This window comes from Primulina eburnea, chromosome 15, assembly GCF_022965805.1.
Source record: "Primulina eburnea isolate SZY01 chromosome 15, ASM2296580v1, whole genome shotgun sequence".
In the NCBI taxonomy this organism is placed as follows: Eukaryota; Viridiplantae; Streptophyta; class Magnoliopsida; order Lamiales; family Gesneriaceae; genus Primulina; species Primulina eburnea.
In genome coordinates, this window is record NC_133115.1 from 26,295,667 (window position 1) to 26,315,588 (window position 19,922).

Sequence of the window (19,922 nt, forward strand, 5' to 3'; positions counted from 1 at the left end):
AGAATTTTTTGAAAATGCTCTCTCCCCCTTCAAACCTCCGCTCAACTGGACTTCTTCACCGTACCTTCTCTAACCTCCAATATCTCTGAGTCGCCTCTTCCGTTTTTTTTAATCTCCGTCTCCGGCGTCGTTCCTCGACCGGCGGCGTCAAAAATCAAAAATAAAAATAAAAATCAAAACCCATTACATTTCCCGTTTCGTATATCGTCCTTCGTCCCGGTTTCTTTATCTCCGATATTCCTCGTTTTTCTTCGACCCATTCATCTTTTCCCATTCACTTTTACTCCGAGCGTTTACCCATCACCTTGCTTCCCATCATCACTTCATCAACAGTCAACATGTATCAATGGAATCTCCGGAACGATTTCAACTCAAGTTGCGAAATCAAAATCGAACAAAAGCTGTTCTTAATCAGCAGGGGAAGGAGGGTTAGCACAGTCACGGTGAACGAAAGGACCAGAAACGCAAGTTATATTCTAGAAATCAACATGGAAAGTTTAGATTGGATCATATCAAAACTGTGGGATTACATCAATAAACCACAATCATGCCCTAGTTTCAACAGATTCAGAGGAAGAGAAGCAGTGGTCTCTTTGCAGAAAATTGTAAACGGTCGAGGGAGTTATTTAGAAATATCTAAGCTAGTTTGGAGGGGCAAGACACAACGTATCATTATACCTAGTGGACGATTCAACGGGGGATGGAAATGGATGGCTAACAATCTGACCAGATTTAGGATGAATAGAAAGGACAACGTAATGATGTCCAGAGATTCAATTAAGCAAATGGAACAACCACAAAAGAAGCAAAATGTTTGGCAGAATGTTAGGGATAAGAGATACTCGGCAGCGGAAGAATCAGATCAACTTCAAGATATGATATCTAAGGACTGGAGTAAGGCTATTATCATTACTAGGGACTGTGTCAACATATCATGGGAGCTGGTGATCAAAACACTGGGTAAGGCGGTCCAGCGAAAGATTGAAGTGTTTCCTTTCCAGGCCAACAAAGCAGTTTGGTGGCCACATAACGAAGAGGATGCATTGTTCTACTTGAGACTGAAGAAATGTTTTCTGGAAAACAAAGTCACTTTATCTTTTCAGAATTGGAGTGAAAATATCAATAGTGAAGAGGAGGTTTTCGAGTGCTGCAACAGCTGGATTCGTTTACTTGGGATACCTTGGGATTTATGGTCCAAAGATCTTTTTAAGCGTATTGGTGATCAATGTGGAGGATTACTATGCATTAGCCAAGACACGATCCTATTAAGAGACCTATCAGCAGCAAAAATTAAAGTAGTGGGTCTCGAAGGAGGGTTCATCAATAGAAACCTCCAGATCATAACTGAAAGAGGACACCTGACCACACGCATCATCGTGGATTCAGTCCAAATATCAGAGTACGATAAGTACGAGAAAAGATCCTACGCACAGGTGGTGATCAATGGAGCTAAGACTGTCACAGGCTGGGGTATCAAGAAAGGAGTCAAAGAAAAATTCCCAAGTGCAGAAAATTTGGATGTTATCCAAAGAGGGCAGGAGAACAACATCACAATCCATCCAACTGCAAACCAAGAAGGACCGGTCAAGTTTAGTCACACTAGTGAGATGCCGAACATGAACAAATGCAAAGAAAAAATTGAGATGAAGATAATTGAGAAAGGTGAGAATTCAGGAGAGAGGAAGTGTGCATCAGAACCATGGAACCGTGGGAATCACATCAAGTTTCTCAAAAAATTAAAACCGAAGGATGAGAAGGATTTTCAGAAGGGGAAGATTGATACTACAAACATTCCTCATCCACAACAGAATGTAAATCAACAATTCGAGGGGGAAATCTACCCCGATTTAAGAAAGTTTGAGCATGTATATCGCAGGAAAAAATTGCTGCCACCTCAACAAAAATATCCATTGCCAAACAAAGATACTCCATTTAGATCAATCACTGATATCGACAACGATATTAGTCAAGGGGAAGATGGAATTTGGGAAGACGCAACAAATCATGCAGTGACAGATGATATTTCAGATGATGGACGAGCTTGTAGCGATGCCGACAGTCATATTTCTGATCAGTCGGATAATTCAACAAGAAAATCTATGGAATTTGATGATTTGGGCGAATTTTTTGAAGACTCTCCGAGCAAGGTATGCACTTCACCCATCACCTCTACTTCACATCATTCTCTTTCCCAATCACTTCCTGTTCCAGATTCCTTTCTCGGGTTGGGGGATAGGGTAGAGGTTTCGGGTGGGCGGGGTAATAATTCAGTGGGTAGAAAGGTGGGATTATCCGGAAATAATTTCGAAGGGCATCTTGAGGGTGTGGTAGAAGGTGTGATTATTGCTAAAAGGGAGAATCCTGAATCCACCGATGCAGATTCGAACGAGTGTTTAAGATTGATGGGTATAGAGAGAGTGGAATTTCACGATCTAGATGTGTGTGGTAAGATGATGGTGAATGAAGGAGACAGTAGCAGTAAGAACAAGAGGGTCGTGGAAGTGGATCAATGAAAGTCTTCTCTTGGAATATCAGGGGGAGTGGATCAGCCACTCGAAGGGGATTGATACGAACAATAATAGCCAAAGAAAAACCAGATTTAGTTGTTCTGCAAGAGACAAAAAAAGATGTGGTGGACAGGAAACTAGTATCAAGTCTGTGGAAGTCAAGATTTGTGGAATGGGTAACTTTACCTTCGGTGGGTAGATCGGGGGGGATTATCGTCATGTGGGATCCAAGAGTTACAATGGTCAAGGACAACCTGATTGGGGAATTCTCTGTTTCAATTCACATACAAAAAACCGCACAAACTGATTGGTGGTTTTCAGCTGTTTATGGGCCATGTCACCCGAGTTTAAGAAATAATTTTTGGGATGAGCTTGCTGGATTAAGGGTCTTATGCGGAGATAGATGGTGCTTGGGGGGAGATTTCAACGTCGTAAGATCCATCCGCGAAAAAATAAACAGCCCCTCTATGACATCGAGTATGCACTGTTTTGATAGTCTCATTCAAGAACTACAGCTATGTGATCCACCCTTATTGAATGGACAATTCACTTGGTCGAATCTGAGGGCTTCACCAATTTGTTGCCGTTTAGATAGATTCTTGTTCACGGTGGGATGGTCTGAAATTTTCCCATTCTATAGACAATCCATCTTACCGAGAATCACGTCGGATCATTTCCCTCTGGTTCTCGATTTGACTCGAAACAAATGGGGCCCAACACCATTCAGATTTGAAAACATTTGGCTAAAGGACAAGAGCTTCAAAAACTTAACACAACTGTGGTGGAACAACTCGAATTCAACAGGATGGGCGGGATATAGACTGATGATGAAACTAAAGTCAATTAAGGGCGACGTCAAAAAATGGAATACAGAAGTTTATGGATCGCTGGAAATGCAGTTAGCAGAATTATCAAGCAAGATTAGCAGAATTGACAAGCTGGAGGGTGAGGGGAAGGCTATGGAAGGCTTAGTGACCGAGAGAAAAGAAGCGAAATTGTTGTTTGAGGAAATGACAAGATGGAAGAACCAAAGAAATAATCAAAAATTCAAGGTAAAATGGATCAAAGAAGGGGATCAAAACTCAAAATTCTTTCACTCCATCCTTAACCAACGCAAAAGTAAGGCAACCATCGATAGACTCGAAAGAAATGATGGCACAATTACAACAAGTGAGGACGAGATTGTTTCAATCATTTCTGAATTCTTCAAGGGTCTGTACAGTAACCATGAGGCAAGATGTTGGGGTATTGAAGGAGTCGATTGGTGTCCAATTGATACGGAGATGAGCCGACTTTTAGAAAAAGAATTTACAGAAGACGAAGTTAAGGCAGCAGTCTTTAAATGTGACGGGGGCAAGAGCCCGGGACCTGATGGTTTTACTTTGAGTTTCTTCCAAGAATGCTGGCAGATAGTCAAAAAAGACCTGATGCTGGTTTTTCAAGAGTTCTTTCACAGTGGCATCATTAATGGCATCACCAACGAGACTTATATTTGCTTGATTAGAAAGAAAGTTGACTCTTACAAAGTCAAGGACTTCCGACCCATCAGTTTAATAACAAGCCTATACAAGATAATTTCGAAAGTCTTAACAGAGAGATTGAAATGTGTGATGGAGTCGACAATATCAGCAGCACAGAATGCATTCGTCGAGGGGAGACAAATTCTGGATTGTGGTCTAATAGCAAACGAGTTGCTCGAAGAAGCTAGGGTGAAGAAAAAAAAGGGATGGGTGCTGGAAGTGGATCTTGAAAAAGCTTATGATAACGTTGATTGGGAGTTTTTGGACTTCGTTTTATCGAAGAAGGGGTTTGGGAATAAATGGAGATCGTGGATGAGGGGTTGTGTATCGAATGTTTCATTTTCAGTCATGATCAATGGGAGGCCAAGAGGAAAATTTAAGGCATTCAAAGGACTACGTCAAGGAGACCCATTATCTCCTTTCCTTTTCAATTTGGTTGTAGATGTGTTGGGTAGACTAATAGACAAAGCCAAAGAAATGAATCTACTGAAAGGTATTGAGGTCGGCAGAGAAAAGATTGAGATATCTCATATCCAGTTTGCAGATGATACGCTTTTTTTCGCCCAAAATGAGGAACATATAAGATTTATGGTCAAAGTGGTGAGCTCCTTCTGTCACATGTCGGGCTTGAAAATAAATTGGGAAAAAAGTGCGTTGTTGGGAATTAATCGTGAAAATGATGAAGTTGAAAGGTTGGCAACACAGTTGGGATGTGGCAAAGAATCATGGCCTATCACATATTTGGGTGTACCTTTGGGAGGCAACGCATTGAAAGCATCATTTTGGCAGCCGGTGGTTAATAAACTGTCCAGGAAATTGGCTGCATGGAAGAAAGGATTTCTGTCCAAAGGTGGAAGATTAACGTTGATACTTTCGGTTTTGAATTCCATCCCCATATATTACATGTCATTATTCAGGGTTCCCAAAAGTGTTGAGGCAGCGATGGATAAGATATCAAGGGATTTTCTATGGGATGGAGCGGATGGAGACACTCACTTACATTTGGCCTCATGGGATCAAGTTTGCAAACCAAAGGAAAGAGGTGGACTGGGCATTGCGAATATCAGATTCAAAAATTCAGCCTTGCTTGGGAAGTGGTGGTGGCGTTTTTTCAAAGAAGAGGGGACTTTATGGAAAAAAATCATTGTTAGCAAATATGGATTGCAAGAAAATGGGTGGGATGCGGGTTTGGCGAGAAATGTAACATTTAGATGCCCTTGGAAGTTTATTTCCCGGATACATCCATCTTTTAAAATTCAAACTTCAATTAAGGTAAGAGGAGGGAATAAAGTGAGATTCTGGGAAGATTACTGGGTGGGTGAAGGGTCCCTCAAAGTTTGTTTCCCTGTTTTATTTCGGTTGTCGTCTTTTCACAATTTCCCCATTTCATATTTTGCAACTTTTGATAACATTAACTTCAACTACTCTTGGGATTTTCACTTCCGACGGGGGGTAAGAGACGGAGAGATTGATGAGTTGACGGGTCTATTAGAAGTCTTAGAACCGGTTAGATTGGTTCAGGGGGTGGACGATGTCATACAGTGGAGTGGGGATTCTTCGGGTATTTTCTCTGTCAGTTCCTTCTATGAGTCATTCTTCTCAACTAATCTTAATCCAAAATTCCAACTTTTCGACACTATTTGGAAAACACCTGTTCCTACCAAGATTCAGTTCTTCTCTTGGTCAGCAACTATGGGTAAGCTGCCAAGCTCGGAGATGGTTCAAAAAAGGTGCCCTGGGATTGCTTTGTGCCCAAATTGGTGTGTCCTATGCAGAAACGCTTTAGAGACTCAAGACCATATGCTCATTCACTGTTCATTCTCGCATTCATTATGGATTAGAGCGCTGCAAGAAATGAGATTGGTTTGGGTGCCACCTGGAACAACTCAAGCTTTATTCGGCATGGATTTGGGACAGCCAACCGGAACAAGAGGAAGATTATTTTGGAATGTCGTGGTTCACTGCCTGTGCTGGACAATCTGGTTGGAAAGAAACCAGAGAATCTTCGAAGGAAAAGAGACACATATCGACAAGTGCTGGGAGAAGATAAAGATTAACGTGGCCTTGTGGATTGGAAACCACAAAGCATTCGATAATGTTTCAGTTTTTGATTTGATAAGACAATGGGATTATGTGTATCTTTGAAATATTAACGCTTTAATATGTTGTTTTAGGACAGTGAACTGACAGTGAACTTCTAGTCCACTGATGTAACCCTTATTATTACTTAACTAATAAAATATTGTTTCCTATAAAAAAAAAAAGAATGTATGGAAGTGTCTTCTATATATTTTAGTTCTGCAATATCGTATCAATTTGCTACTGGAGACTGCGCCCGACTTTGTTCGCATTTCCAATTCAATTGAGTGTATTGGTCCCGTTTCTTACTAAGCTTGCCCTTTTTTGTGAATATTGATTTGGTGTTTGTGTTTTTCTAGATCATTTCCGTGGCACTTGTCCTATTATGTGTAGATTCTGCTCTAAATACGTTACTCTTAACGGAACCGATCAAAATTAATTCATTTGTTCCCTTAAAACTTGTCCAAGTGATTGAAGCTTTCTTTCAGGTTGATCCTGTTTCAGCTGGTGCACAGTATGATAAAGAGTTTATTGTTTGCTCTTTGGATCTTCTCTCTGGACTGGCTGAGGGCCTTGGGGCAGGGATAGAGAGTTTGGTACTTCCATTTTCCTTGCTCTTATTTTCATCATACCACACCATTCTTAGTATTTGTGTATGTATGCCCTTCCTCTAGTTTAATATATTTTTTTTTTGTTTATGGGGGGCGGGGGGGGTGTGGGTGTTGTGAAAATGATAGAAATTGTAATAATCTGATAATGCAGGGTATTTGCTATCCATTTATCTGGATCTTTAAAAAATTATTTTTTCGTTCACTATTATGGGAGCATAAACTTTTCCCAAACTCTATAGCTAGTGAGAGGTCGGCCAAACAATAGGTTTATACTTTTTTTTTTGATAGGAAACAATATTTTAATTTAAGTGATAATAATGATTACATCAGTCATCGATTATAGCATATGACCTAAAAATTTCGAAATCTATCGAACTAATGGTCTAGTGATACACATAGTCCCACTGTTTTATCAAATCAAAAACCGAAACATTCTTGAACTCCTTGTTAATTCCAATCCATGTGGCGACATTAAGCTTGATTTTGTCCCAGCATTTGTTGACGTCCGATTCTCTTTCTTCGAAGATTCTGTGGTTTCTTTCCAACCAAATTGTCCAGCATATGCATTGAACCACTACTCGCCAAAATATTCCTCCTCTCTTGCCTGTTGTCCGACCCAAATCCATGCTGAATAAGTCTTTGGTTGATTTAGGCGTAACCCAAAACAACCGCAACTCCTGCAAAGCTTTAATCCATAAAGAAGACGAGAATGGGCAATGGATGAAAATGTGATCCTGAGACTCTGAGTCATGTCTGCATAAAACACACCAATTTGGACACAACGCAAGGCCGGGGCATCTTTTTTGAAGCATCTCCAATGTCGGTAGCTTACCCAGAGTTGTAGTCCAAGAGAAAAACTGAATCTTACTAGGAACAGGAACTCTCCAGATTTTATCAAAGAGTTGAAATTTTGGGAAAAGGTTTGATGAGAAAAATGAGTCGTAGAAAGAGCCAACAGAAAACAAACCCGACGGATCCCCTCTCCACTGGATAAAATCATCCACCCCCTCAACCAATCTAACAGGCTCTAAGACTTCTAATAACCCTGTGAGTTGATCAAACTCTACATCTCTCACTGCCCTCCTAAAATGAAAATCCCAACAGTGTTCTCGATTTGTACCCCCGACATGAGCATAGTAAGAGATAGGTAAGTTGTGACACGTTGAAAGCTGAAATAAAGCTGGAAAACAATCCTTGAAAGAAGAGTCGCCCACCCAATTATCCTCCCAAAATCTAACCTTATTCCCGCCTCTCACCTTAATTAAAATCCAGTTCTTAAAAATGGGGTGTATCCGGGAAATAAATTTCCAAGGACATCGGTATGTTACATTTCTTGCCAAACCCGCATCCCAACCGTTTTCTTGTAATCCATATTTGCTCACAATAATTTTTTTCCACAATGTGCCCTCTTCTCGGAAGAATCTCCACCACCACTTCCCAAGCAATGCTGTATTTTTGAATCTGATTTTTGAAATCCCCAATCCACCTCTTTCCTTCGGTTTGCAAACTTGATCCCATGCGGCCAAATGAAAATGACTCTCTCCATCCATTCCGTCCCATAAAAAGTCCCTCGATATCTTGTCCAATGATACCTCAACAGATTTTGGAACCTTGAATAACGACATGTAATAAATGGGCATTGAATTCAACACCGAAAGAATCAATGTTAATCTACCTCCTTTCGACAAAAATGCTTTCTTCCATGTGGCCAATTTTCTGGACATTTTAGCAACCACAGGCTGCCAAAATGCTTCTTTCAAAGGATTTCCACCCAAGGGTACACCCAAATATGTAATAGGCCATGACTGTGTACCACATCCCACGTGTCTTGCCAACCTTTCAATTTGATCACTATCGCGGTTAATTCCCAGCAGTGAACTCTTATCCCAATTGATTTTTAAACCCGATATATCACAAAATGAACGCACCACTTTAGCCAAGAATTTTATGTGATCGTCGCTCCTTGCGAAAAAAAGCGTGTCATCCGCAAACTGGATATGAGTTATCTCAATCATTTCTTTGCCTACCTCTATCCCCTTTAAAAGATGTGATTCCTTGGCTTTGTCTATCAATCTTCCCAACACATCAACAACCAAGTTGAATAGAAAGGGAGATAATGGATCTCCTTGACGAAGACCTTTGAAAGCCCTGAATTTTCCTCTCGGTCGGCCATTGATCATAACTGAAAAAGTTACCTTCGATACACAACCTCTCATCCATGATCTCCATCTGTCTCCAAACCCTTTCTTCATTAAAACGTAATCCAAAAACTCCCAACTCACATTGTCGTAGGCCTTCTCAAAATCCACTTTCAAAACCCATCCTTTTGTTTTCTTAATCCTAGTTTCTTCGAGCAATTCGTTCGCTATAAGGCCACAGTCGAGAATCTGTCGTCCTTCAACAAATGCATTTTGAGATTCAGAAATTGTCGACGCCATGACTCTCTTCAGTCTTTCTGATAGAACTTTTGATAAAATTTTGTATATGCTTGTTATTAGACTAATGGGTCTAAAATCCTTTACCTTGAACGAGTCGGCCTTCTTTCTAATCAAGCATATATAAGTCTCATTGGTGATTCCATTGACGATGCCACTACTGAAAAATTCATCAAAAACCAACATGATATCTGTCTTTACTAATTCCCAGCATTCCTGGAAAAAAGCGAGGGTAAATCCATCAGGTCCCGGGCTCTTGCCCCCATCACACTTGAAGACTGCTTCTTTCACCTCTTCTTCGCTAAATTTTTGTTCAAGTTGACGACTCATCACGGCTTCAATTGGACTCCAATTCACGCCTTCAATACCCCAACATCTATCTCCCGACTTAGTGTACAATCTCATGAAGAATTCTGAAATGATTGAAACGATTTCATCCTCACAAGTTGTAATTGTACCATCATTTCTTTCGAGTTTGTCAATGATCGCCTTACTCTTACGGTAGTTAAGAAGCGAGTGAAAGAATTTAGAATTATGATCCCCTTCTTTGATCCACTTTATCTTGCTTTTCTGAAAATTCATTTGATTCTTTCGATTAATCATCTCTTCTAACTTCATCTTCGCTTCTATCCTCTCGGCCACTACACGTTCCGTAGCCTTCCCCTCACCCTCTAAACTGTCAAATCTTCTGATTTTGTTCGATAATTCAGCCATTTTCATCTCTGTCTTTCCATAGACATCTTTGTTCCATTTTTTGATATCATCCTTAATTGTCTTCAATTTCATCATCATCCTATATCCCGCCCATCCTTGAGATATGGAGTTATTCCACCATAATTGTGTCAAGTTTTTGAAGCTTGGGTCCCTGAGCCATGCGTTCTCGAATCTGAAAGGCGTTGGGCCCCATTTTGATTTTTCCAAGTCTAGAATTACCGGAAAATGATCCGAAGTGACTCGAGGTAAGATCGATTGTCTATAGAATGGATAAATTTCAGTCCATCCCACCGAGAACAAAAATCTATCTAGTCGACAACAAATGGGAGAAGTCCTAAGATTCGACCAGGTGAATTTGCCATTCAATAGAGGCGGATCACATAACTGAAGCTCCTGTATCAAGCTATCGAAGCATTGCATACTCGAGGTCATTGAACAACTATTAATTTTCTCCTGAGTGGACCTAACAACGTTAAAATCTCCCCCCAAGCACCATCTTTCTCCACAAATCACACTCAGACCCGCTAGCTCATCCCAAAAATTATTTCGAAGACTCGGATGACACGGCCCGTAAACAGCCGAGAACCACCAATCATGCTGTGAATCATTCTGGATGTGAATTGAAACAGAGAATTCACCAATCAAATTGTCCTTAACCCTTATAATTCTCGGATCCCACATAATGGTGATACCCCCCGACCTTCCCAATGCAGGTAGGCTTACCCATTCCACAAATCTCGACTTCCAAAGGCCAGAAATCAGTCTCCTGTCCACCACTATCTTTTTTGTCTCCTGCAAGATTATTAAATCCGGTTTTTCTTTGACGATTACGGCTCTAATCAATCCCCTCTTAGTGGCTGATCCAGCCCCTCTAATATTCCACGATAAGACTTTCATTGATTCACTCCTACTTCCCTGTTGCTCTTCCTACAGCTGGCTGCCTCACATTCCGCCATTTTTCCACCGTCATCAAAGTTTCTAAGTTCCACCTTCTCCACACCCATCATTCTTAGGCACTCGTTCTCGTCTTCAACGCTTAATTTCTGCTTTCCCAGGCCTTTTGAATTGACCCCTTCATCCATCCCCTCACGATGTCCCATGATTTTATTTCCGGATAAACCCACATTTTTAATGACCGAACAGTTTCCCCGCTCACCCCAGCCCTCCAACCCTCCCCCCGACTCAAAAAAGAATCTGAAACAGAAGAAGAATGAGGAGGAAACTGACAAGGTTTTGATTTTATGGGTAAATTGCGTACCTTCATCGGAGAATGTTCAAAGAATTCACCCAAGTCCTCGAATTGTAATGATTTTCTTGATGACTTATCCGAGTGGTCGGATATATGACTGTCGGCATCGCTGAAATCTCCGCCATCATCTGAGGTGTCGTCTCTAGCGCCATGATATAGTTGTTCCTCCCAAATACCTTCTTCCCCGAGATCTGATACTTTACCGATATCAAGGATTGCTTTCTTTGGTTTTTGTACTTTACTCATTTGTTCTGAATCTTGTTGAGGCTTTTTCTGTTTCCTACAATAAACGTGCTCAAATTTCCTTACAGCAGGGCCACAATCCTCTTCTAAAGTATGCTGTCCGAACTCTTGAGTATCAGAAATGTTTGTAGAGTCAATCTTCCCTTTGTGAAAGTCTTGTACCCCTTTCGGCTTTAACTTTTTCAGTATCTTAATGTTCTTCCCCCGGAACCACGGTTCTGAAACACAGCTCCGATTTTCAGCGTTAGCATCCTGATCGACGATCTTGGGAGCATTATAATCTCTGAACTTGTGCCTGTCCGCTGACTCGCACTTCTGTTTATGCATGAAGATTCCTTCTTGGTTTTGTACTGGATGGTTTTTGGTATTAACCTCCTGCTTGCTTTGGATATCCTGGGAGTCTTCTGCATTCTGAAAGTTGTCATTGATCCCTTCCTTGGTACCCCAGCCTTTCACATTGCTGGCTGCATTCATCACCACTTGAGCGTAAGTCCTCTTTTCCTGCATGTCGTACTCTGAAATTTTGACTGAATCCACGATAATGCGAACGAACAGAAGTCCTCTTTTGGTTTTGATCTGAAAATTTCTATTGATGAAACCTCCTTCGATTCCCACAACTTTTAGTTTTGCTGCTGATAAATCTCTAAAAAGGACCGTATCTTGACTAATGCTTAACAGACCGCCACATTGATCCCCGATACTAGTGAAAAGTTCTCTGGACCATAAGTCCCATGGAATCCCTAAAACGCGAATCCAACTGTGGCAACACTCGAACACTTCCTCTTCTCTGTTGATATTGTGACTCCATTTCTGAAAGGACAATGTAACTTTACGTTCCAAAAAGCATTTCTTCAAACGCAAATAGAATACAGCAACCTTTTCGTTATGTGGCCACCAAACTGCCTTGTTGGCTTGGAATGGGAAAACTTCGATCTTTCTCTGGATAGCCTTTCCGAGTGTATTGCTCACCAACTCCCATGAAGTGTTCACACAATCTCTTGTGATGATAATAGCCTTGTCCCAGTCCTTAGATATCATATCTGGTACATGTTCCTTCTCTACCACTTCTGGACTTACCTTTTCACCAGTATTCAACCAAACATTATGCCTCCTCTTTGGTTGGTCCATCGGCCATTTAATATCTCTGAAGTTCAAAGCATCGTCCCTGCCATTTATCCTGAACCTAGACAAGTAAGATGCCATCCATTTCCATCCCCCATTGAAACGTCCACTTGGTATGATGATGCGCTGAGACTTTCCCCTCCAGACTAACTTAGATATTTCTAAATAGCTACCTCGACCGTTAACGAATTTCTGCAAATGAACCACTGATTCTCTGCCTCTAAATCGATTGAAAGTAGGGCAATCTTGTGGTTTGTTAATGAAATCATATAGTTTTGATTTTATAGGTTTATACTTAAATATATCCTCTCTCGATGAAGCTGAAAACCAGGGAAAATCACCTCCAAAATGCACGTTTACGCTAATGCTAGACATATATTAGGTACTAAAGGACCAGAGAGCACCCGAGACTAACTTAAATATATATCGATTCTAATAGCGGTATGCATTAAAATCTGGTATCTAAAACATGCTACACATCCAATCCGAAAAAACCGGTTCGATCAAATATCCACTCATAGTTGTTTGGGGCGCAAGGCGCACTAAAGCGCAAAGGTGTCTTGGGGCCTGAGGCGCGAGGCGCGAGGCGAAGCGCACGCTTTATTGAAGTAAAGCGCAGTTGACACAAATTATAAAATTCAACATATATAAAATATTTTATACGATTTAAATTAAATACTTTGACAAAGATAAAAAAAATAATGTAAATAAAAATTCATTAGCAGATAATGTAGCATTAATAATAAAGAAAAAACAACCATTCATCTAAAAATCATTAGTAAGTCACAAGTGCATCATAATATATTAACCAAAAAACTTTAAAAATCTAAATCATAACGCTAGTCATGGATTAGCATTAGGGAGCAAAAAATATTTTTTAATAAGGCACAAAAAGAGCAGAATTACGTGAAGGATACAGACGTAGAGAGTTTCCGAGTTCAGACATAGAGAGGCCACTGCTGCGCAACTCCAGAAATAATTTCAAGGAATGGTGAGAAAAAGAACGCACATCAGATTGTAGGGCTTTTTTAAAACATTAAAAAGGGCTTTTATTTGTTATTGGGCTTTAAATTTTATGGGCTTGAGTTATATATAGGTAAGCGCATCTTATGATACTAAAGCGCAAAGGCGCGCGCCTTTCTGCAGCGGTGCGCCTGGGCCGAGGCGCACCTCAGGGGCGCGCCTGTTTAATGGCTTGCGCCTGGGTCATAACCCAGGCGCAGTGTTCTAAATGGCGGTTGAGGCGGCCGCCTAGGCGGTAGGCGGCCCTCGACCGCACCGCCTATGCATGAGGCGGGTGTCGAGGCGGGTTGAGGCGGGTTGAGGGGGGTTGAGGCGGGTCGAGGCGGCGAGTAGGCGGGTCGAGGCGGCGAACAGGCGGTTGAGGCGGGCAAGGCGGCGAGCAAGCGGGCGAGGCAGTAGTCAACAATTTTAAAAACCTAGTCAACAATTTGAAAAACCAAGTCAAAGTCAACTAAGTTTAGATATTAGGACTATTTAAAGGTTTTACTTGGAGAATGGTAGTGGAGGCCTCCGGAGTGGATGAAGTGCTACATCCAAGGAGGAGTGCAAGGAACATCCCCATTAGAGAACTTAATTAATATTTAGAAATATCGGAGGAGGAGAATGAAGAAAATGTTGATTGAGTCCGATGATGAGAGGATCATGGATGTAGTAGATGGTGCATATGTAGATGATTTGGAAGATTAGTTATGTTTAGTCTACTACTTGTTCTAATGATGGATATTTGATTGGAACTTAGAAAATTTAAACTTAGTTTTTTGGTAAAAAAAATATATTACTTCGTTAGCATAATAACATTAATATAATGATGAATCCTTATTAATTGCACATTATCTAGATGATATTATATTTTGTGCTTAAACATTATTTAATTGCACATTTTACATAAAAATGATAATGTTGCATGATTATCTATAAAAAAATTAATTAAAAAAATCCAACCGCCTAGGCACCGCCTGGGCACCGCCTAAGCGGCCGAGGCGGTAGGCGGTCACCGACCGCCCCGCCACCGCCTCCCGCCATTTACAACCTTGCCCAGGCGCAACAGGTGCGCCTTCTGGATAGGCAGTGTTACTGGATATGATATAGATATAAAATCCGTGGATATTTTAAACCGTCAGTTTTAGAGTCAGGAATTTATGATTTTTGATGATCGTATATTTTTTTTTATAGGAAACTAAACTTTATTATTATAATAGACGTGTTACAATAGTAGCGGACGAGTAATCCTCAAAACGAATGATTGTTTGAAATTGAAAAAACGCTACCACACTATCGTTATGACCATATAAATTTCCAATCCCTGACTAAATCTGAAATAGATAGGTGATTAAACATGTTTGACGATTTTTTAATTTTTCTTGATGTATTTTTTAACTTTAAGAATTGCAAAATTAATGATATGAGAATTATGGGAACCTAGTTGCTAGAGGCTGCAAATTTTGTTTTTGAACTTTTTATGTTTAGTATAATACCATAATTTTTTTTGAGATCTTAAAATAAAGTTAATCAGACTGGATGGATTGGACAACTGTGGTATCACATCCAAAAAAAAGGAGAAGCGAATATCCACATATGCAAAAATCTTTTTTTGGCTGAGTTCCTGATCTGAATTATCCATGCTTGTGTATTATAACATTTTTCTTTTTATGATTTGTGTTGCAGATTTCACAGAGCAATTTAAGAGACATTCTACTGCAATGTTGTATGGATGATGCATATGATATCCGCCAAAGTTCTTTTGCATTGCTTGGGGATCTTGCTAGAGTAAGTTGAGAATGTGTTTATTCTAGCTTCGATCCACCTGTCAAGCTAAGTTCTTTGTATCCTGATCTTTTTGACAGGGTCTATAGATTCTCTCTTCCCTGTGACAATTTGTTGCAAATGAACATTATTATGTATGCATTGCATGCATGCATACACATATGTGCGGGAGTGCGCATCCACGCGTCTGTGCACTTCCACCCTTTTAGCTTTTAACATATTTAATATAAGCTATATATTGGTGCAACCCAATAATTAGAATGTTTTTATTGACTCGATCAGGTTTGTCCAGTTCGTTTGCATTCTTGTTTATCTGAATTTCTTGATGTTTTATCTATGGATTCTCTTCCCTGTTACAGTTCATCGCAATTGAACTATATTACATATATATTACATGCACATATACATGCATATATGTGCGGGAGTGCACATTCACGTGTCTGCACTCTTCCTCCCTATTAACATCTAACCTATTTATATTAAGCTATATATATGGGTGCAACCAATAATCCTTATGTTTTTTTTACTTGATCAGGTTTGCCCAGTTCATTTACATTCTCGTTTATCTGAATTTCTTGATGTTGCTGCCAAGCAATTGGTAAGTAAACCAACCTTTTCTTGAATCACTTCAGTTTTCCAGCTTTAGGTTTTTCGTTAATCCTTGTTCATAACAGAACACTCCAAACCTAAAGGAAACCTTGTCAGTCGCCAATAATGCATGTTGGGCTATCGGAGAACTAGCGATAAAGGTATGACTATTTGTTTTGCATAGAACTTTATTTGTTGTGCTTACAATATACCTGTAGGAGTATTTTCTTTGTTTTTGTAGAGAATCGGGCTGCTATTACCATGACATTATTTTGAGGCATGCCAACACTTACCATTTTCGTCTCTATAGCATTTCACTATTATTATAATGTGCACCCTTCATCAATTTCAAATTCTGATTTCATTGATACCTGTCGTGGGGGTTGTCACGTGTTTGAGCACCATAGTTTCTTTTGCTGGAGTTGGTGATGAGGGCATTGGTTTTGGTCTCACTCTTGTTTTTACTAACTTTAAAGTTATGAAGAGGTTCGCGGCTTCTTCGAATGTACTTCATTGTTGAAAAAATGTCCAGTATGTTTACAAAACAATTAGAGATAATGGAATGGATTATTAGTTTAGAAGAAATATTTGGCCGGATATTGCTGTAATATATTAGGAGATGTCACTAAGAAGTGCTTTCTTAGAGCTGGTGGTTGCAAAATTATTGCATGAAACGACCAAATTCTACTCTTGAAGTGAGTCCAATACTATTAGTTTTGTTGGTTTCAATCATCTGTTTAGATCAATCGCTCCTGTTACAATAACTTGCGATGCGAAAACTTCTCTTTTCATCTCTTATTATGCTGTTTGGAGGCGCCAATTTCAAGTTCCTTACTACATTTTTCATGCGTCATTCACATTTTGTTTTCAACTGTTCATGCTAATTGTTATTTTTGGTTTGTGGAATGCTTTTGATTACTTCGGTGTAGATGAGTTTTGCGGTTTTGTGATTGGTTTTCTTAATTGCAGTTCCACAAGGAGGTATCTCCTGTTGTTCTAACTGTAATCTCATGCTTGGTTCCAATACTTCAACATCCTGAGGTAATCGGCTGCCTTTTTGCTTCCCATTTTGTTTTATAAAGTTTTTCTTTGGCTCACCTAAGGTTAACTTCAATCATTTTCCGTTGAACCTGAACTTGATTTTGTAAGTTGTTGATCTGTACCTCTGTTTTTTGTCCCAATCATTAAATCAAGAAAAGTGCAGTATCTGGGTTTCTTTGTATAGTTTCTTTTCGAATTGTTTACCCAGGAAAATTCAAGAATATCAGAATAGTTTTGTTTCCCTTTTTCGTTTTACTAATATTGTACTGAGCCACATTCAGTGCGACTCATCTCACAGAAAAGATAAGAGAAAACCAAGCTTGACTGGACAAAGTGTCTTATGGTTTGATTTACTTTGTCAAGGACCTGAACAAATCGCTCATAGAAAATAGTGCCATTACACTTGGAAGACTCGCATGGGTTTGTCCGGAGCTTGTTTCACCACACGTGGAGCATTTCATGCAGTCATGGTGTATGGCTTTGTCCATGTAAGTTATTTGCTTTCTTACTGACTCATGATTAATGAAGTTTCAGTCATGGTGTATGGCTTTGTCCTAGTTTTTCTAGTTGCTTTTCTTAATAAAATTGTAGTACAAAGGTTCAATTGAATAGGAGAAAATACAAAAAATAATCTCAACAAGTTAGAAACAAATCTTATATTATAAAGTTTAATTCTACCGAAATCCTATCTAATGATCTATTTAAAATAAAACCAAACTTATCGACACTCCCCTCAGGTTGGTACGAAATTGTCAGTCATGTCCAACTTACTGACTTGGTTTTGAAAGAGTTGTCTTGAGAGCCCCTTGGTCAAGACATCTGTAACTTGTAACGTGGCTGAAACAAGGAGTGCACAAATCACTCGTTACTCAAACTTCTCTTTTATGAAATGCTTGTTGATTTCAATATGCTTGGTTCTTTCATCTAGAACGAGATTATGAACAATGATTTCATTAAAAGTTCTATAATTATTTCCATATCATCCATAACTCTATACACCTTGGGCCATAGTTCTGAAGTCTGAACTTAGCCATTGCACTGCTTCTAGCGATGACGCGTTGTTTATCGCTTCTTCAAATTACTAGCTTCCCCATAATTCCTTTCTTAGACCTTGCTACATTCATTCCAAGAAAGTACTTCAAGTGCTTCATCAAACTCTGTGGCCAACCTCTCCCGTAACTAGTTCATCTCATCAATATCTCCAATTAATATTGCCATCGACATAAACAATCATTATCGAGATCTTGTGAGTAGATGACTTCGTTGTGAATAAAGTAAACCTCTCAAACCACGCTATGGAAGATTGCTTCATTCCATGGAGAGATTTTTTCAACCTGCATACTTTCGATCCAAATTTATCAATGAAACCAGGTGGAGGTTCCATATAGACTTATTCTTACAAGTCACCATTTAAGAAAACATTTTTCACATCTAGTTGATTCAAATTCCAATCAAGATTGGTAGCAACGAATAAATAAACTCGTATTATATTTAGATTTGCCACTGGAGAAAACTTCTCGAGTAGTCAACCCCATATCTCCGGATGAAACTTTTGGCAACCAGACTTACTTTGCATCTTTCCAAAGAACCATGGGAATTGTATTTTGTAGTGAATACCCACTTACACCCACAACGAATTCCATTGGGTTGGTCGACTCTCCTAATAATCTTCTCCAGAGCTCACGTCCTTAAAAAATAGCTTCTTTCATTCAGGTATTCCTAGGGCCTCTTGTACGTTATTCGGGATACTAAAATAATCTGTTTGCAATAAAGTGGTGGTCTGTTGGCCAAAGAAAGAATGAGCATGGAAAATGCAGAGACCATTGTCCTACCTAGCATTGCCAATCATTGTCCCCGAAGCGGATCCTTGAATTCACAATGTGAAGGCAAACAGATCACACGACAATGTAGATGAAGAGTAAACTATGACAATAAAGGAATATGTAGGACATTTTTAAGAGTTTAAAATGGAGAAATAACTATAGAGCACTGGCCAGCAACATTGGCAAACAAACCATCAGCGATTTTAATCTTTTTGTTGCCGGCCCATGGTACATCTGAGAAAAAAATTGGGAATTACAAATCATGTGATCTGTTGTGCCGGAGTCTACAATCCAAGAGGTGTTAAGACCTCGAATTCGCTAGATTTGCGAAGGCAGATATACCTGTTTGGGTGATGGAGCAAGAGGGATTGGTTTGCTAGGTGAGATTTGAACATTTTTGACAGAAGCTCGATTTGATCCTTTGTGAAAGGAACCGATTCTGAAAGAGAAGATTGTTGCCCAGACTCATCACTACATGTTTGAAGAGCACGACCATCCTGTTCGGAGCCTCCAGATTTCTTCTAAGATTGGCAGGTCTACCATGAATTTCCCAGCAAGTTTCCATGGTATGTCACGGCTTGTTACACTTCTTACACCATATTTTGGGGTTACCTCAATTGCGATCACCATTCGAGGCACTGCCTTAAACAACAAGGGCCAAACCATCAGTTTCTACCCTCGAGTTATCCAATCGTTGTAGCATGACAAGGCAACATGCTTCCTTGCCAAATTTCAGAGAAGACCTCACGAATGCTGGGGTTAATTAGCCATGCATTGACCAAAGAGTTCTACGATCTCCATTGTTTATATTTGGGATCGGTGGATGCCGGTGGCTTTATTTCACCGTTAAAAATCCTAATTTGCCTCTGGCATCGATCACAAGGCGCACACATTTAACCCATTCCAAATAATTCTTGCCTTTGAGTTTATGAATTGTAATTTGAAGGAATTCTCAGCTAGGAGCCTAGGACGATATTTGAAGGAGGTTTAGAGATTCCGTCTGAAACAGCAGCTCTTGAAATGCTGGAATTGCTGCCGTCGCCACCTGGACCTCCTCCGCCTGCTGAGTTGCCGCCGTTCGAACCTGTACTAGAGCTCACCATCGCAGCCCTGTAGTTCATATTTGATACCATGAAAGTAACGACACAAAGGGATTTTCTTAATAAAATTGTAGTACAAAGGTTCAATTTAATAAGAGAAAAC

At 39.9% G+C, this 19,922-nt stretch overlaps 1 protein-coding gene across 1 annotated transcript in view; it reads left to right on the forward strand.

Moving 5' to 3' along the window:
* LOC140814958 (transportin-1-like) overlaps positions 1–19,922 on the forward strand; it is a 46,148-nt gene that overhangs the window by 15,573 nt on the left and 10,653 nt on the right. Inside the window, exons 20-25 of the mRNA XM_073174054.1 lie at positions 6,595–6,702; positions 15,169–15,270; positions 15,803–15,865; positions 15,942–16,016; positions 16,825–16,896; positions 17,260–17,384. Coding sequence (XP_073030155.1) covers positions 6,595–6,702; positions 15,169–15,270; positions 15,803–15,865; positions 15,942–16,016; positions 16,825–16,896; positions 17,260–17,384 — 545 coding nt within the window. The remainder of the gene's footprint in view (positions 1–6,594; positions 6,703–15,168; positions 15,271–15,802; positions 15,866–15,941; positions 16,017–16,824; positions 16,897–17,259; positions 17,385–19,922) is intronic.